At 43.9% G+C, this 17,660-nt stretch overlaps 1 protein-coding gene across 7 annotated transcripts; it reads right to left on the reverse strand.

Moving 5' to 3' along the window:
• Positions 1-278: 278 nt before the first annotated feature.
• mfsd10 (major facilitator superfamily domain containing 10) lies at positions 279-5,742 on the reverse strand. 7 transcript variants are annotated; one of them, XM_053871827.1, is made up of 14 exons: positions 5,268-5,494; positions 4,937-5,006; positions 3,553-3,728; positions 2,996-3,092; positions 2,309-2,412; positions 2,080-2,238; positions 1,771-1,959; positions 1,598-1,700; positions 1,422-1,533; positions 1,248-1,356; positions 1,009-1,099; positions 790-837; positions 612-701; positions 279-492 (listed from the first exon to the last, which is right to left on the reverse strand). In XM_053871827.1, the coding sequence occupies exons 3-14, from the start codon at positions 3,703-3,705 to the stop codon at positions 380-382; spliced, it is 1,368 nt and encodes a 455-aa protein (XP_053727802.1). In that variant the 5' UTR covers positions 3,706-3,728; positions 4,937-5,006; positions 5,268-5,494; the 3' UTR covers positions 279-379. The 7 variants fall into 7 exon arrangements, with proteins under 7 accessions (XP_053727802.1, XP_053727804.1, XP_053727800.1 ...); XM_053871829.1 differs by lacking the exons at positions 4,937-5,006; positions 5,268-5,494 and adding an exon at positions 5,502-5,742; XM_053871825.1 differs by adding an exon at positions 5,502-5,741 and having other exon boundaries at positions 3,553-5,438.
• Positions 5,743-17,660: the final 11,918 nt, after the last annotated feature.

Below are 17,660 nucleotides of genomic sequence, written 5' to 3' on the forward strand. Positions count from 1 at the left end.
AGAGATTTTTAATTTTGTCATTCTTTCAATTGTTGGCCACATATAACTGACACAAATTTGAAAAAAAAAAAAAAAAATTCATTTTCACAAAATAAAAATAAATAAAATCACAAAAGTTAGCAAGGGTATGAATAATATTGAGGACGATAAGTTGAGTTGAGGGTGAGGGTGCAAGACTGGGGAAAGCATTATGTCAATGAGCAGTCCCCACAAATATAGAAATACAAACGTGCTGGTGTGTCTGTTACCATACAAATGACTGCTTTTTTTCATTGATGTTAACACAAAAGTAGCTGCTTTCTTTTTCAGTACAAGTAGACATCAGCACAATAGAATGTTTTTCTCTTTGAGTGTTTGGAAATTGAAAAGCTTCAAGTCTTTAGTCTTCATGTCCCTCCTCAGCTCGTCCAATGCTCTTAAGTAAAACCAGAGGAACGACAAAAGACGCAGCTGTCAGAAGAAAACAGGTTTGTGCTCCTGCGATCCAATACACTGGAGAAAACACAATGAGAAGAGTTGGAAAAGCACTTTCTTCCATATCACAGCAGAAAATCAGTCTATTGCCATGTTTAAATGTAAATGATCACAAAATTAGATTTAATTTCACTTACCAGAGGAAGACACAATTGGCCCCATTGCTCTTGCCAGAGACCCCAAACTGCGCAAAATCCCCATTACGGTTCCCTTCTGATTGACTGAACCTGTCACAAGATTCATTAGAAATATTGAAACGATGAAAAACATCCATAATTCTTCCTATTTAAAACTTAACAGCTTTATATGGCTCACCATGTTCAGCGACAAGAGTGGAAAGACACGGGACAACAACTGCAGCCGCTGTTTCAAGGTGAAAAAACATATAAAATCAAAATGCTTATATTACTATAGACAGAAAAAAACATAGCCACTTAGGTAGAGTAATGAAGTCAGGATGTTAACATGTCACATGATGAGATACTTGAGTTGAAAGATTCTTGGTGAGATAAAATGAAATTGATAATGACTCACCAAAAGAATAAAGAGCCAGACCAGCGTACAGCATTGTCAGATTCCAAGACAGTCCGATGAGAATAAAGGCTGGAATCAATATTGTGATTGCCTGAAAGTCAAGTTTCAGAATAATGAGAAAAATTGACGTCAATAACCTTGAAACAACAGTAACTGAGCTGCACAATTCAGTGACTCCTGGTACAACAAATATCATGTCAACTTGAGCAGCATTTCACAAAGAACGGATTGCCACCTACCATGCTAACTGCTTGGATGTGCTGCCCTGGCTTCATTCTCCGGGCGTAGCCTCCCTGGATCAGCGCCATGAGGATCCCAATGAAGAAGAACATCTTTCCCTGCTGCATGCTGTCACAAACAAGACATCTTATGAACACAGGAGACGTGCGTGAGAGTGATGTGGTGGACCTCACCTGGTGAAGTGGAACCGCTGGTGAGTTAGAAAACTCAGAGAGAACTCAAGACCGGAGAACAGGAAGAGATAGCAGAAGTAAACCAGACCCAGCACCTGAAGCCTCCTCATTCCTGCAAACAGGCATTAAGTCAAAGGCTTGCTTGGTTCTGACTCGGTGTCAAGGGAAGTACTCACGCTCTTTAGTGGGAGGCTCAGTGCTCCTGGTGACAGCTGAAAAACGGAATAAAGATAATGGACTCAGGAGGTCCCGGACATCTCTAAACCCCGAGCAAGGCGTCTAAAATAATTTAGATATTGTTAACACACTGCATTACGGAAAACAAAATCCCACTTCTTTCTTGACGGACCTTGACGTCTTTTTTCAGCGTCTCCGGAAGCAAGAGACATATGAATACGAGATCAGCAGCACTGAATGCCAGAGCGAGCACAGCAGGAGTATGGTAGACATTCTCTGTAATTCTGTTGTTGAGAGTGAAGTAGGCTCCCATCAAAGGTCCAACAGTGAAGCCCAGAGAGAACGCCACGCCGATCATAGCCTGGTCACACCGAGGAGCTTGTGACTTCAGATGTTGCATGATACAGCACAGACACAGAAAGGTCGGCTCATGCTGAGCTGACTGATCCCTATTCACCATAAAATGATTTCACATTTTTACCATTCCTCTATTCCGCGCTTTTGGGCAAGGCAGGTCGGCCATCACAGCGGTGCACAGGCTGACGTTGCTTTTGGAAATTCCCCCAATGACACGGAACACGAGAAACATGCTGAAGCTTTGTGCAACAGCCCAGACAGCATAGGAGGTCATCAGGCCCAACTACAACACATTTTTTCAGTTATAATCCACTCTCCACCACCAATCCATCAGGTACTTGAGTAGAACTGACTGTGGCCAAGATAAGCAGGGGTCTTCTGCCGTAGCGATCTGACAAAGTTCCAGCCAAAGGGGATGAGACGAACTGCAGCAAAGAGAACAGTGATCCAATCAGCCCTGGAATCAAAGGGAAAATGGTGGTGTCAGTAGTACATATAGCAGTATTAGTGGTAGAAGTGGTCGTTAGGAGTAGAAGTGGTAATTGGAATTGTTTGAACAGTGTAAGTACTGTGCCTGTTGTAAGAAGCAATAAAACAGTGAAGGAGGAAAACGTCTCATACTGTCCAAACTGGTAGAGAGTGAGAAATGACGCAGACTGAAACAGTACTAGCAGCAGCAGCAGCAGCAGCAGTTGTAGTAGTAGTAGTGGTGGTAAAATTAGTAGTAGTGGTGGTGGCACATTACTAGTATTTTTGGTACTTCTGTGACCAGTTAAGTCTGGGGAATAATTACAGAAGCAGCAGTAGCAGCAGGACAACCAGCATAAGTAGCAATAATTAAGTTAGTAGCGGTGGAGGTGACTGCTGCCGTGGTAGTAGTGATGCTTGTCATTGCAACAGTAGCAGCTAGGAATGTTAGTTGTGCAGCAGTCCTGTAGATTCTTAAATCGAGACTTTAGAAAACAAATGACTCAAGTCGACAAAATGAGATTCACTCTGTATTCCGATTCTCGGGTTACAGAAACTCTCATTCCATGTACCTCCAAACAAAACACTGTTGTACTTCTTGGCCAGTGGAATTCCCACAGCTTCTCTGAACAAGTCCACAATGTTCTGCATGGACCGATAGATTCCGTCCTGCAGTGGAGTAATCGTCAGATTTTTAATAAGAGAACCACTGGCTCAGCATGAGTCTGCAAACACTTGAGTCACACTGTATTGTGGTCACTGATTCACAAAGAGGTCTTTGTTCTGAAGAATGCAACATAAAATATTCACTGTTTTGAGATGGCAATTTTATCTAATTAGCTTTGGGTTAATACAATTCTAAAGCATTCACTACATGTAAAGTCAAACATTTCCTTATTCCTCATTTTATTCTTAATAAAGAATGGATATTTCACGCACTAGTAGATGTTTTAATACGTGTGTCTAAAGTGTTGTACGCATTGATAGAGCACCTGAAGCTGGAGCCTAGCCCAGCGCTTTGGGGCATGAGGCGCACCCACAGATTACGTTTTACAACAGACCAAATCCAAAAAGCTAAAAGAAACATACACAATTGATTTATTTCCTGTGATCAAAAAGCAGCTCTGACCTCATTTTGAGCATAGTGATCCAAAATTGAAGGCAGCAGTGGAAGAATGAGAGTGAAGCCCAGCAGGTCCAGCAACAAAGTGACAAACACCACTTTGATTATTTTTGTTGAGAGCTTTAAGCTCTCTTCATCTGACATGCCAGTAGTTGACATTCTCTGCTCAATGACGATGATTTCTGAAAAACAAAAACATCCATAGATAGTGAAAGAGTCAGGCGGTTCAGTCATTTTGAATCATTCAAATTAAATCAGGCAAAAGAGCAGGAGTGCTATAGTGAAATGAAATAAATGTGAAAATGCAAACCAGGGGCAGTCCCAACAGAGATCTGCCCATACTATGATCCTTCCCATAACTTCATCCACCAACTGACATTTGTTGCAGTCCCACTGTGAGTGTTTCCAGGATAACAGAGCTTCTCTAAGACAGAGTCCAGAGAGCCTGCAGAGAAAACCGCTGTATGTTCTAGTTCCTGCTTCTTTATTCACTACAGACCTCATGAATGACGATACTGCACTGATCCATTTATCCATCTCCATCCTTCCCTTCCAAATGAACAAGGTCCTCAGACACTAGAACTCTGGTAATCCAGGAGTGATTTTATTTGGGTATGTTGAAATAACTACATTCATTAATTCATTTTCAAGTATTGTTTAACTAAATTCATTTCATAGTCCCTGAGAGCAAATTCATGCACTTCTTTATCATAATTTCTTTGAGTTTATCGTCCCATTTGAACACACATCATATATACATATCATATCATACATATTCCATAACAATAATTCCAAACAACATTTTACGATATTGGTCCACACAGAGTCAAGTCAGTTAAACATGGCTCATAGAGTTGAGGAAATAAGATGAGAAATTTCTCTAGCTAGGAGCAAATACTTCCGTGTTGTAAAATCAGAATGTCAGAATGTCGTGAAATCAGAAACAACAAGCCTGTCATACTGAAAGTCTTTATCTCACCAGCAGCACACAGCACACAAGGAAGTCCCCCAAACAATGTATTCATTCATCTTCTGCTTATTTTATAACAGGGGCTGTAAAGCAAACCCAGCTATAAAAGGGCTAACGGCTGGGGACAGTTCATCAGACCACACAGTAAGCTATTCAACCACTAAAGGAGCATTAAAACCTGAAGCCAGTGAGAGCAAAACGTAGGCTGCAAGAAAGTAAAATACATTATGTATGAATAAAGCACGAGTTGAGAAGAATAAAAACACTATAACAAAAGGAAAAACACACTGCACTGTATTGCACATATTTAAGAGAACACCATATCACCAAACCATACATATGCTCTACCTAAAGTGGCGAATAACAGCAGGAGCAGGAACAGCGGGTGAAACTTGTTGTGTGTGTTTTGTTGTTTCTTACCTTGCAAACACGCAGGGGGATTAAATCGTAATCATGCGCATTTTAATCGAGGGATGATGAATCTCGTGTTCTGCCACAATAAAGTGAGATTTATTACAGAGGATCTCATTCTTAGATGCCTCCAGGGACTGAAGTTTTAGATTACAAACGAGGAATGCTAAAATGTTCAATAAAAGAGCGCGTCAACAATTCGATGAAAAGAGCGAATGAGAGCAAACAGAACATAAAATGAAATGATGGTCTTTCATTTCGTCGCATCCTAAATACTATCACATCGAGAGAGTGATTTCGATAAATCGCACCTACAACCGGTATGTGGAAGTATTCTCACCTTATTCATGCAGAACAGAGGATCTCGTTCAAACTTGTCTCCCTGGACTCAATTTTTGGTCCACTTACATCGGACCAGGTCTTTCTTTCTGCCCGACACCAGGAAGCAGACTTCACAGGGAGTTGACAACATTGTGTGACGTTCAAGTGGTGCTCGGAAACTTCCGTATCACTATAATTCAAGCGCCCGTAAACTCAAAGCATAGCGTCATGTTTCCGTAACATGATTACTTACCCAACGAATGGTTGCTTGCGTGAGCACGAATCGTATAAATCGATTGAAACGACCGCGGCAATGTACGGTGCTTCTTCGTGGCACACAATAGCTTTCTCCAACTGTAGCGCCGCGAAGTGGCAACTGTGACAGATAAGGAGAATATAACAATGCTATAAAATCTCTCATAACTTCAGTGAAGTTAGAAAAGAAGAATCAATAAATTCAATAAACAACTACTCATAAAAGTTTGAAGTTAGACATGAAATAAATATCCTGCTGTTTTAAATCACAAACTAGTTACAGCGTTGTTCCTTGATTCAATAAAGAAACTTAGGTTCCTTTCGAAACTTTAATGTCCGAAGATTTAAATCAGAATAACGAGGCATGCATCCATAAACAACGTCAACTTCTTCTGGTGTGAATATAAAACAGAACCTATACCGTACCTCCACCTGGTGGTCGTATGGAAATACACAATATCGCAGCATCCCCTCCGTTTGAGACGTACATTGTGGCACATACAATTTTGACCCTGAACAATTTCATCACTCAGAACGTAAGTGCTCAATATTTGTAGATTGTTTTTTTTTTTAAGATTAAGTCTATCCGGTGCTTTGATACGACGTGAAGATCTTAGCTTAGGCACTGATGAATGTTGCATCTGTATATCTGGTCTGACGTCCTCTGGCTCTGATGATGTCTCAGTAGCAGTCTCTCCCAGAGACTGCTCCTGTAACATCCGACTTATGACCAGGATCGGTTCCGACCAACTGGTCATACGTCAGATTGGACATAAGTCGAATTGCCATTCAAAATAGCCGTTGTGAGATGCTAGGATACTGTGCTGCTGTAACTGGCCAGGCTGCTACATGCTGCCGTGCCAGACATTGAACAAAAAAAATGAAAATAAAAAATAAGCATCTGCTGGCTGTGGTCATAAATACGGGTGGACAAGCAGATCCTAAGTTGCATGTTACTCGTACAAGCTTTAGAAGCACAAAAAATACACAAATCTTTGTTACAACTGTTACCTCCTGCAGAAAGGGAGAAACATGAAATATGCTTCAAAGCAAAACTGTTGAGTGTAAATGTGATGTGATGTGATGTTATGTTTATCATATGCACGAGTGATGTCATTCCGTTACGTCCTGCAAGGCATGCTGGAAGTTACATGAATGCACATGAAGTTGCTAGGTGTGTGCTCGAGTTATTAATAAAAGTCCTGAAAGTAATCTACCGCCTGGCATATTTCATGACATGGCGTCAAAAGTGGCCCAGTGACTGAGCGATTGACCGCGAGGAGAAGAAAAGCAGACTGAAGCAACAAGATGGCCAAGTTTCATGCGCCGGAGTCGTTTGACTTCACCCAACCGTCGACATGGAAGGTATGGAGACAGCGCTTCTCTCGCTACCGGATTGCTACGAAGCTTGACAAGGAGGACGGAGAAATTCAAGTGAACACACTGCTATACGCCATGGGTAAGGAAGCTGAGCCCATCTTCAGCACATTCACCATCCCGATGTGGAGGATTAATATGGGGAAACCATGGCGAAGTTTAATGAACACTCTATTCCCAAGCGAAACATAATCCACAAGCGTGCATGCTTCCACAGACGCTCGCAATGCCAAGGGGAGAGTGTCGAGGCGTTCGTGAGACATTTGTATGAACTGGCGGAGTACTGTGATTACGGTGCTACGAAAGATGAACAGATACGGGATCGTATCTGTTCATCGTAAAATCTCAGATCCAGTACTTTGGCCATGTGATTGGGAAAGACGGCATCAGACCAGACAGAAGCAAAGTCAGAGCAATAACTGAGCTACAGAGTCCGACCAACATGACAGAGTTACACCAGATCATCGGAATGATTAACTATTTGGGGAAATTCCTCCCTGATCTGTCATCCGTTATGCACCCCATCAACAGCCTGCTGAAAAAGGACACAGCGTGGGTCTGGGGTGAGGCCCAAGAGCAAGCGTTCATGAAGGTAAAGCAAATGCTCACCTCAGCACCGGTGCTGGCGTACTACGACGCATCCAGACCAACTGTAGTCAGTGCCGATGCCAGCAGCTTCGGTTTGGGGGCTGTATTGTTGCAGGAACATGGGAACAGACTCTGACCAGTGGCATACTGTTCCCGAACGCTGTCGGACACAGAGCGGCGGTATTCTCAGATTGTGAAAGAGTGTCTCGCCAGCGTATGGGCATGCCAGCGGTTTACCAGGTACCTACAGGGCATGGAGAAATTCTGTCAAACTGATCACAAGCTGCTGTTCCCTCTCATAAACTCGTACGACCTCGACAAGGCACTGGTGAGATGTCAGCAACTACTGATGCGTCTCATGAGATTCAACGCAGAGGCAGTGCACGTCCCAGGAAAGCCACTTGTTGTGGCAGACACATTGTCACGCAATCCTCTGCCAGACAGTGAGACATCCGATACAGAACACAAGGTGAAGGCCTATGTACACGCTGTGATCGGAACAAGACCCATAACAGACGACAGACTGGATATGATAAGGGCGGCTACTAGCCAGGACACTGATCTCCAAACCGTCATGCGCTACACCAGAGTTGGCAGGCCAAATAAGATAGCAAGCATCTCATACTCTCTACACGGGTTCCATGCTGCTAAAGCACACTTGGCAGAAGCTGAAGGACTTCTCCTGTATGACAACAGAATTGTCATTCCTCGCTCAATGCAAATAGATGTGCTGTGCCATCTCCACGAGGGCCATCAGGGGCTCACAAAGTGTCGCAGGAGGGCCAGTGCGTCAGTGTGGTGGCATTGGATGTGCCATCACTGAAAAGGTGAGAACATGTAGATTCTGCCTGAAGAACAAGCCTACGCAGAGGCGTGAGCCGCTGATGACCACGCCTCTGCCTGATGGTCCGTGGCAAAGAATAGCCGCAGACCTCTGTGAACAAGAAGGTAAACAGTATCTCATTGTTGTTGACTATTACTCTCGTGATATTGAGATGGCAGAGCTGACTACTGTCACCAGTCAGTAGGTGATTGTTCGCCTGAAAAGCATGTTTGTCAGGTGGGGCATTCCACTAGAGTCCACCACAACTTGCCATTGGACGAAAGATCAGGACGAGGGTTCCTGTCCTACCTGCACAGCTGGCTCCTAGTCCAGTTGACAATGATGCAGTGAAGAGCAAAGACCAACAAGCCAAAAGTGCCTATCGCTTCTTTTACAACAGACGGCACTCAGCACAACCTTTACCTGCACTGCAGTCGGGACAACACGTCACCATCAAGTTGGATGGAGAGAAGGGTTGGAAGACTCCTGCAAAAGTCATCGCGCAGGCACCCGAGCCCAGGTCCTACTACGTCCTAACAGACCAAGAGACACTCACCCGTCGGAACCGGAGACACATCCAGGAAGTGCCGGGGACACCAGATCAGATCACCGCGTCACAGACTAGTGACCAGAGTCACACCAGTAACTGCGACCCAGGTTCCCCTTCTATTTCTGCACAAGTACAGGTCACTCCCAGTCCTGCCGAGTCCCAAAGCCTAGCACCTACCACTCCCAAAAGATCATCTGGGAGAGCGGTTAAAACTCCACACTGGTTTAAGGATTATGTGTCTAAGTAGACCTGTGAAAAATGCTGAAATTTTGTTTGTTGACTTTTATCTGTGTATACTTGACAGATACTCAAGAAGAGAATGACGAAAACAGTTCATGAATAAGTTTGTTATTTGGTTACTGTAAGAAACAAGAACAATAGTGACAAAGACGATGTTCCAGCTATTCCTGTTCGCATTATTGCAGTTTATGTGAGAGCAATTTGGTTGTCAAGATTAGTCATAGACATGGGATTGGTTTTCAAACGATTTACTTAAGGGGGGAGATGTGACGTGATGTTATGTTTATCATATGCACGTGTGATGTCATTCCGTTACGTCCTGCAAGGCATACTGGAAGTTACATGAATGCACATGAAGTTGCTAGGTGTGTGCTCGAGTTATTAATAAAAGTCCTGAAAGTAATCTACCGCCTGGCATATTTCATGACAGTAAACAATTTTAATGCTTGTGTGAAATCTTGGTTGTCAAATCAGATATTATAAAATTGACTGCTGTTGACTACTACGATGATGGTGATGAATATGAGGTAAGACAGAGTGAGAGCATTTCTAACAGTGAAACAAATATGTCAGGTAAAACCTCATGTCAGATAAGTCACACAAGCTCACAATCAAGCAAATCCTCTTCTTCGTCAGCACACATTCAAACTGAGGCAGAGAGAGCCGCATTAGAAGCTTGGGCTACAGCCTTGGAGGAGAAACATGCTCTGGAGGAACAAGCAGAGCAGCTGAGAAAAAAGGAGAGAACTTTCCCTCTGGACAAGATTCTTCCTATTTATGTCCTGGTAGAAATAAAAAAAAGCAACTACTGCAACTGTCGTCGTAGCCCAGTTGTGTCATCTCAAGTAGCCGGAATCGCCGCATGAAGCGCAAATTGCTCAGCGTCGCACACTCCAGTAGCGTGGCGGCCACGTTGGTAGCTGCTGATTGTTGTCAATCGCCCCAACTCCATTGACCCTGTATGTAAATCAGTCGTGTCGCTCACGGAAGTAGCTGCCGGTGTACCTTAAGATGGCCACTTCTCCTGCTAAATTAGCCTCTCACCAAGACCTCCCAACTGTGCCCTCTGATGGAATACAATCAAATGAGAATACAAACCATGGACATGGACACTGGTCAACTGGACCTTTTTTCGACTCTTGTGTGCAACAAACAAACCTAAATGGCATTCAGTCATATCAACCTCTTCAGAGAATCTGCAACTTACTACAAGCACAAAATGAAATATCAACACTGCTTATCCACTAATGAACTGAGAGAGATTTAAATTGAATACTGTGTAGAGAGCAATGCCAGCAGTAAAAGGGACTGTTTGTATTTTCTGGGGAAATACGCAAAAGGATGGCCAAAAGATAGGGATGGGTCGGAGCAATGCGTTGGTGCGCACCACTTTAAGACAATCACGTAACTGTGTCAACTCCGCAAAAAAAAGCCATTCACGCAATTCGGTCTGTAAATTCGGTTGCCTGCCGGGATTTTTAATGTCCAGCAGGTGTCAGTATTCAGTGACACAGTATCATCACAGTGTGTCATTGTGTCGAAACGCTTTATGATGCCTAATTTACCCATCACTACCAAAGGAGATGGTGCACACAAGACAGCACATGGCTCCAGACCGAGGATACACTTTGGCAAGGGATTTTTTTGGAAAAACATTTTGGAAACGAACACAATATCACTGCAGCGTACATGGAAAAACCAAAGGAGGTGGACTTTTTTTTTTTTTTTCCGTGAATTTGTAATCCAATAGAGAATGTGCAATGCATGACAGAACTGGACATGCCAGCCAACATGAGTGGTGATTTTGAAGCTTCCATACAAATTAAAAGAAAGGTGGAGAGTATCTGCTTGTGATACCATGCTCGAATTTATGTCAATAAATCCGAGCATGGTTCAGCGACATTGCACATCAAGTGAAGATAGTTTCTGACCCAGCCTTTGGAGACATTCAAAACACTCAACTCATGACAAGAAGTCAGGTTGTGATGTACGGGTCAGTTGGACAAAACCACAAACCAGGCTACCATAATAACAAATGTTGAAGTTCCTGCACATGAGCACAAAGTCCAACAGCAAATTAATGAACCTGCCAAAACACCAGTATTTGTGTATGCTGTTTTGTCATTCACCGCAGCATCGTTCACATTTAGAAAAGAAAAAGCAGAAGACAAGATCAACTTTTTGAAGTATAAAAATGAGTGTTTTGAGTGCCTTTGCATTGGGCATAAAAGCAAGGACGATAAGCGCTTGACTTGTAATGTGTGCGGCCAAGCGCATCCCATCATTCGCCATATCCAAATCCAAAGGTGCAAACAAGCAACATAATCACAAAACAGCCCAATGAACCATCAGTGAGCAGTGCAGTGGTCTCTCTGAAAACAAGTGGTCACACTGGGGCAGGGAGCAGTGATGGGATCCTTTCAACTTTACCAGTCCAAGTTAAGTCGAGTAAAGGACACACAGTCATAAAAACATACACATTTCTGGATCCGGGTAGAAGCCACATTCTGTTCAGAAAACCTGATGAGGAAGCTGAACGAAAATGAAAGGAAAAGCCATGGGATCAAGAGCATCAGTTTCCAGCTGAAGACTTACAGGTCTGGAGATTTCGTGTTGGTTTGGGTAAACAGTACGCTTCGGTCCACTTTGTGAAGTAGTCCGTCACAGTCAGGAACGGTTTCCACTCTCTGTGCAGGGAAATGGCCCTAGAACATCAATTCCGACCACTTCCGTTGGACAACGGGAAACTGCTGAAAATTAACATGAGAACGCTCTGTTGGCCCCTTTCTAGCTGTGCAGCTATCACAGTGGCGACAATAGTCCTCCACATCATGCTGGTGCTGGCCCCAGTAAAACCCCTCTCTCAGTCGTCTAAGTGTCTTTCCCACCCCAAAATGACCGGATCCCACTGCTCCATATTCAAACCGAAAAATTATTTCCCTCAATGTTTTAGGAACCGGTCCACCTGTCAGCGTGTCTCACCTGTTGCTGGTTCCACCCAGGACCTCAGTAGCAGCCCATCTGACAGATGCAAGGAACCAAACATAGACCAAAGCCCTTTAGTCGCTCTGGAAGGCATCACCACCGCCTCCCAAGTAGGTTGTCTCTAGATCTAACCTAAGTCAGAACTGGACTGATGTCAACATCCTCAAAATCCCCTAACTGTCCCCTAAGTAGTAACACCACTGTACCAGCAAGCACGAAACCCAAACTTTCACAATTAACCCAAGTAATTGTTTGTATAGGGTGCAGCCATCTGGTCACTCCACTTCGGAATTGGGTCTGCTGACAAGAGGAGCCCAATAGCTGCTCAGCAAGCAAAATAACCCACGCTAGGATATCCCACCACCGCCACCAATGAGTATATTGATTATCATGTTTATATTTTTTGAAGGTCCGTGATCCACTGCTGCGTGCTCCATCAATACCTGCCGGGGAGTTTAATCTGTAGGAATTTCAATTGTTTCAGCTCTTGTTTAATAGTGGCCAGGGAAAATAAACATTCACTTGAAATATTCAGTATCGTGTTTTAAGGTTTTCAATAGCGTAAATCAGCCATACACATGGAAACACTGACCCAGCATTCGCAAATATATTCACTCACAGCTGTCTCCATGTGGTTAGGATTTAACAGCGTCAACTTTTACACGTAGCAGAAATGTTGATGAGGGCATGGTGGGAAGTTCTGACATGTTCATATTTCTTTTTCACAGTCAAGTGTGAATTAGGTTTAGACGGAATACGAAGTCCGTATCTACTTCACTTTTCTCAGACTGATTTCCTGTCTGAAAAATCGTCTCCACTTGAACTTCAAGCACTACTGGGATGGAGACTGAAGAGCCAGCTACTTATTAGGATGATTGCAATGACTGCAAATTTAAAAAGTTTAATTGTCTGTGTGTAAAGCCGAGGAAGGTGCACCGCACTGTGTACATGTCATATGCATGTTGAAATATAGATTTAATAATGGACCACTCTGACTGCTTTGTAAAATTTTATAAGCATTCAATGATAATCTTAATACAAAACCTGCTGGTTTCTGTTTCTGTTCAGAATCAGAATCAGAATCAGAATCAGAATCAGAATCAGAATCAGATTTATTGCCATGGTCAGTGGGGAGCCCACTGACTAGGAAAGTGCCTTGGAATTAAGTGCAACAAAAAACAAATAAAATAAAAAAAAATAGAATAACATTACAACAAGGCTGTACATGAATTTAACAGTCTGACGGCCGAGGGAAAGAAGCTGTTCCTGTGACGGGAGGTTCTGGTCTGGATGGACCGTAGCCTCCTGCCAGAGGGAAGAGGAACAAACAGTCTATGTCCAGGGTGAGAAGGGTCGGCTCTGATCCGACCTGCACGTCTCTGGGTCCTAGAGGCATACAGGTCATGAAGAGGTGGCAGGCTGCAACCGATCACCTTCTCAGCAGAACGTACGATGCGCTGCAGTCTGCTCTTGTCCCTGGAGGTGGCGCTGCTGTACCAGGCGGTGATAGAGGAGGTGAGGATGGACTGGATGATGGCCGTGTAGAACTCCACCAGCAACTTCGTCGGCAGTCGTAGTTTTCGTAGCTGCCTCAGAAAGAACATTCTCTGCTGGGCCTTCCTGATGAGGGACCTGATGGTTGACTCCCATTTGAGGTCCTCAGTGATGGTGGTTCCCAGGAAGCAGAAGGAGTCCACAATAGGAATGGGTAAACCAGCCAACATGAGAGGGGACAGAGGAGCTGTTACTCTCCTGAAGTCCATGATCATCTCCACTGTCTTCTGAGCGTTGAGCTCCAGGTTGTTGTTGCTGCACCAGGACACCAGCCGCTCCACCTCCCTCCTGTAAGCCGACTCATCTCCATCTGAGATGAGCCCAATGATGGTGGTGTCGTCCGCAAACTTGATCAGCTTCACGGACTCGTGGCTGGAGGTGCAGCAGTTAGTGTTCAGAGAGAAGAGCCATGGAGAGAGAACACAGCTCTGAGGAGACCCAATGTTGAGGGTCAGAGTGTCGGAGACAGTCGTCCCCAGCCGCACACGCTGACTTCGGCTGCTCAGGAAGTCTGTAATCCATCTGCAGAGGGAGTCAGGCACGTCCAGCTGGCGAAGCTTGTCTTCAAGCAGAGTTGGAAGAATTGTATTAAAGGCAGAGCTGAAGTCCACAAACAGGATCCTGGCATAGGTTCCTGGGGAGTCCAGATGCTCCAGAACGAAATGAAGGGCCTGGTTCACTGCATCGTCCACAGATCTGTTGGCTCTGTAGGCAAACTGCAATGAGTCCAGGTGAGAAGCAGTGATAGATTTCAGGTGAGAGAGAACCAGGCGCTCAAAGGACTTCATGACCACAGACGTCAGTGCCACCGGTCTGTAGTCATTCAGTCTTGTGATCCTGGCCTTCTTGGGAACAGGGATGATAGTGGAGGACTTAAAGCAGGCAGGAACATGACAGGACACCAAGGAAGCATTGAAGATGTCCATGAACACTGGAGCCAGCTCAGCAGCACAATGATTCAGGATGGCAGGGGAAACTCTGTCCGGACCTGCCGCCTTCCGAAGGTTCAGCCTCCTGAACTGAGTGCGCACGTCTTGCTCCATGATGTCAAGAGGAAGAGGGGGGAGGTGAGGGGGTGGCTCATCAAAAGTGACTGTGATCTTTGCTGTCTCAGTGACATCATTGGTCTTAGTTGTGTCACTAAGAGACAGCACAGTCCTTTGTTTTAAAGTGTAACATGGGGCTGGAGAGACCACAGAGGTGTTGGTGCAAAATGGCTGCTCAAAGCGACAATAGAAGTTGTTAAGATCCTGTGCAAGAGCGAGGTTGTTCAGACTGTGGGGGGCACGTGGCTTGTAGTTAGTGACCACCTTGAGCCCTCTCCACACCGCAGCCGAGTCATTGGCTGAGAACTGCTGCGTGAGTTTGTCAGAGTATGCGGCCTTAGCTTTCTTCAGCTCCCTCTGAAACCGATACTTCATCTCTTTGTAGCAGTTCCTGTCCCCACTCTTGCGAGCTGCCTCCTTCTCCCGTCTGATCTGGTTGAGTTTAGTTGTGAACCAAGGTTTGTCATTTGCATAACTCACCTTGGTGCGCGTTGGAACTATGCACTCTTCACAGTAGCTGATCCATGAAGTCACGGTGTCTGTATATTCATCCAGATTATTGGTGGCAGCCCTGAACACCTCCCAGTCTGTGGTCTCCATGCAAGACTGCAGCTCCTCTTTAGCTTCACTTGTCCAGATCTTCATGCTCCTCACAACAGGCTTTGCCAGCTTCAGCTTCTGCTTGTATGTGGGAACAAGATGAACCATCAAGTGGTCAGAGAGACCCAGTGCAGCTCGAGGGAGGGCGGTATAGGAGTTGCGGAGCGATGAGTAACAGTGATCCAGCACACTCTGCTCTCTGGTGGGACATTTTACAACCTGCCTGTACCTGGGAAGCTCCTCACTCAGATTTGCCTTGTTGAAGTCACCAAGCACAATCACAGGAGAGTCCGGGAAAGTTCGCTCCACATGCAGGACCTGATCCGCGAGCGCACGTTGAGGAACAGGCTCATTCTGTGAAGATTACTTCCTGAGAGCAGGACTTCATTTTATGGACTTAAGTTAGACGACCCCTGAGTGGGCCAGTGCGCTGTAGTTCATCTCTCTCTCATACTGCACGGCACTTCATTGGCACTTCATTGGCACTTCATATTATAAAACATTATTATGCCTTGTAAATACATCATTGAAAGACCTCTGAGAAGCGCTGTGGATGACCAAGCAAACTGCTCGATCGGCAGCATAGAAATAGCAAAGGTAGATCCTCTGTAGAAAATGGCTGGGCACCCCTGGCTTATAATTTATTTGTCAGAAAAACAAAAGCAAACAAAGAAAGTGATTCAGTAGATTTTTCAAAATAATAAAAGCAGCCCAATATTTGGATAAAACATTTTACCATTGGTCAGAAAAAAACAAGCATGAAAAGCGAACGAAAACACACTTGGATTAGTTGGAACAAAACTTCTGTTTCAGTCATCAAGTCTAACCTAGAATAAAAAAAAGTGAAAATAACTGGGGCCAAATTGAAACAAAGCAAACAATACCTGAACAAAAGTTAATTCCACTTGAGGTTACAGCTGAAGGTCTTCTCCAAACACAATGATTGATTATCTCATCTAGAGACAGAAGCTGGAGAATAAGACAGATCAGGTTGGATTTGTTGAGCCAAAATATCATGACAACCTGAGAATACACATCTTGCCTTTCAAGGTACAGATTTTGTTTCAATACATGAAGTGCTTTTTTTCTTTTTTTTTTTTTTGATGAATATGACTTTTTGATGATAAATAAACATCTATGTAATGACCACATGGTTTCCTGTCATTCGTCAAGGTTTTGCTTTTTTCACGTATAAGTAGATTAAATATGGTCATTGAACACAAATGAAGTCAAAAGTAATGCATCAGTTCTATTACTTGAATGGGTACCAGACCCATTTGTTCTGGAAAGGTGGGCCCCAAGATCAAAAAGGTTAAGAACTCCCGCACTAAATTTATCTTTGTGCTACTGAAATAGTTGGCTTGGGAGATCATAAAATGTATACATGCAGATATCATATATGCATTTATACAGGTGCGCACAGCACAATCTTTGAAAAAACAAAGAGTGAAAGATCATATTGCATTTTGTGAATGTTTTGCAATGTCATTCAAAGTGAGATAGAGATGTGTAAAGTACACATCTCTATAAATATAATGATGTACGATCTGTCAGGTTTCCAATTTATGTGTCCCCACCAATGTGAACTCGTTTCTATGCCCTAGTAGGACCAGTATATGCATACTCACCTCCGTGACTTCCTTCAAACCTCAAGAAATCCATCAAACTTAGGCTTGAGCCTAAAGTTTTGAAGTTCAGAAAAAGGGCCTGTTGCTCCTTGTTTAACTTTCAGTAGATTGTTTTCCAGCATGTTTTCACACATCTCTGTTGTTTCTAAGGCCTTGTTCTCTTGCTGACCCATGTCCATTTCATTATGGCCATGTTCTGAGCTGCAGACAGGAACAATGTCTGCTTCTGTACATCTGCTGCTGCATGGCCCCACATCATGTCTTCCTCCAGGCACAGACGAGGCTGTTCTAAGCAGGGGTCAATGAAGCAGACCTGAGCCACGAGTGCTTTCGATTTCATTCGCAATTTTCTTCATATCAGATAATATAACATTTACCAAAATGACTGAATGAATATTTCATCAAATATTTAAATATTACACATCATCACGACGCAAGAATGAAAACTGAATATAAAAATAATTTAAAATTTTATTATTAGATACATAGACATACATTCTAAAGTGAGAGAGACGTGGGTCTATGAAAATTGGCTGCTTTTACAATCTCCAAATCGTATTTCAAATATAAACTTCGATCAGAATACAATCACTTATTCAGCTTCACAGTCAGTTGCCTGACCCCAGTTGCCTGGGGTCTGGCCGATTCCGGAATGAAGAGACGGTTTGGGGGACCGAAACTGGGAGCTGGGTGTAACTTTTGGTCCTCCAAGACGGCCTGTACCAGCACGCTGCACGGACCACACAGGTGGCAAGGATGATGGTCT

The sequence above is a fragment of the Synchiropus splendidus genome, chromosome 7, assembly GCF_027744825.2.
Source record: "Synchiropus splendidus isolate RoL2022-P1 chromosome 7, RoL_Sspl_1.0, whole genome shotgun sequence".
In the NCBI taxonomy this organism is placed as follows: Eukaryota; Metazoa; Chordata; class Actinopteri; order Syngnathiformes; family Callionymidae; genus Synchiropus; species Synchiropus splendidus.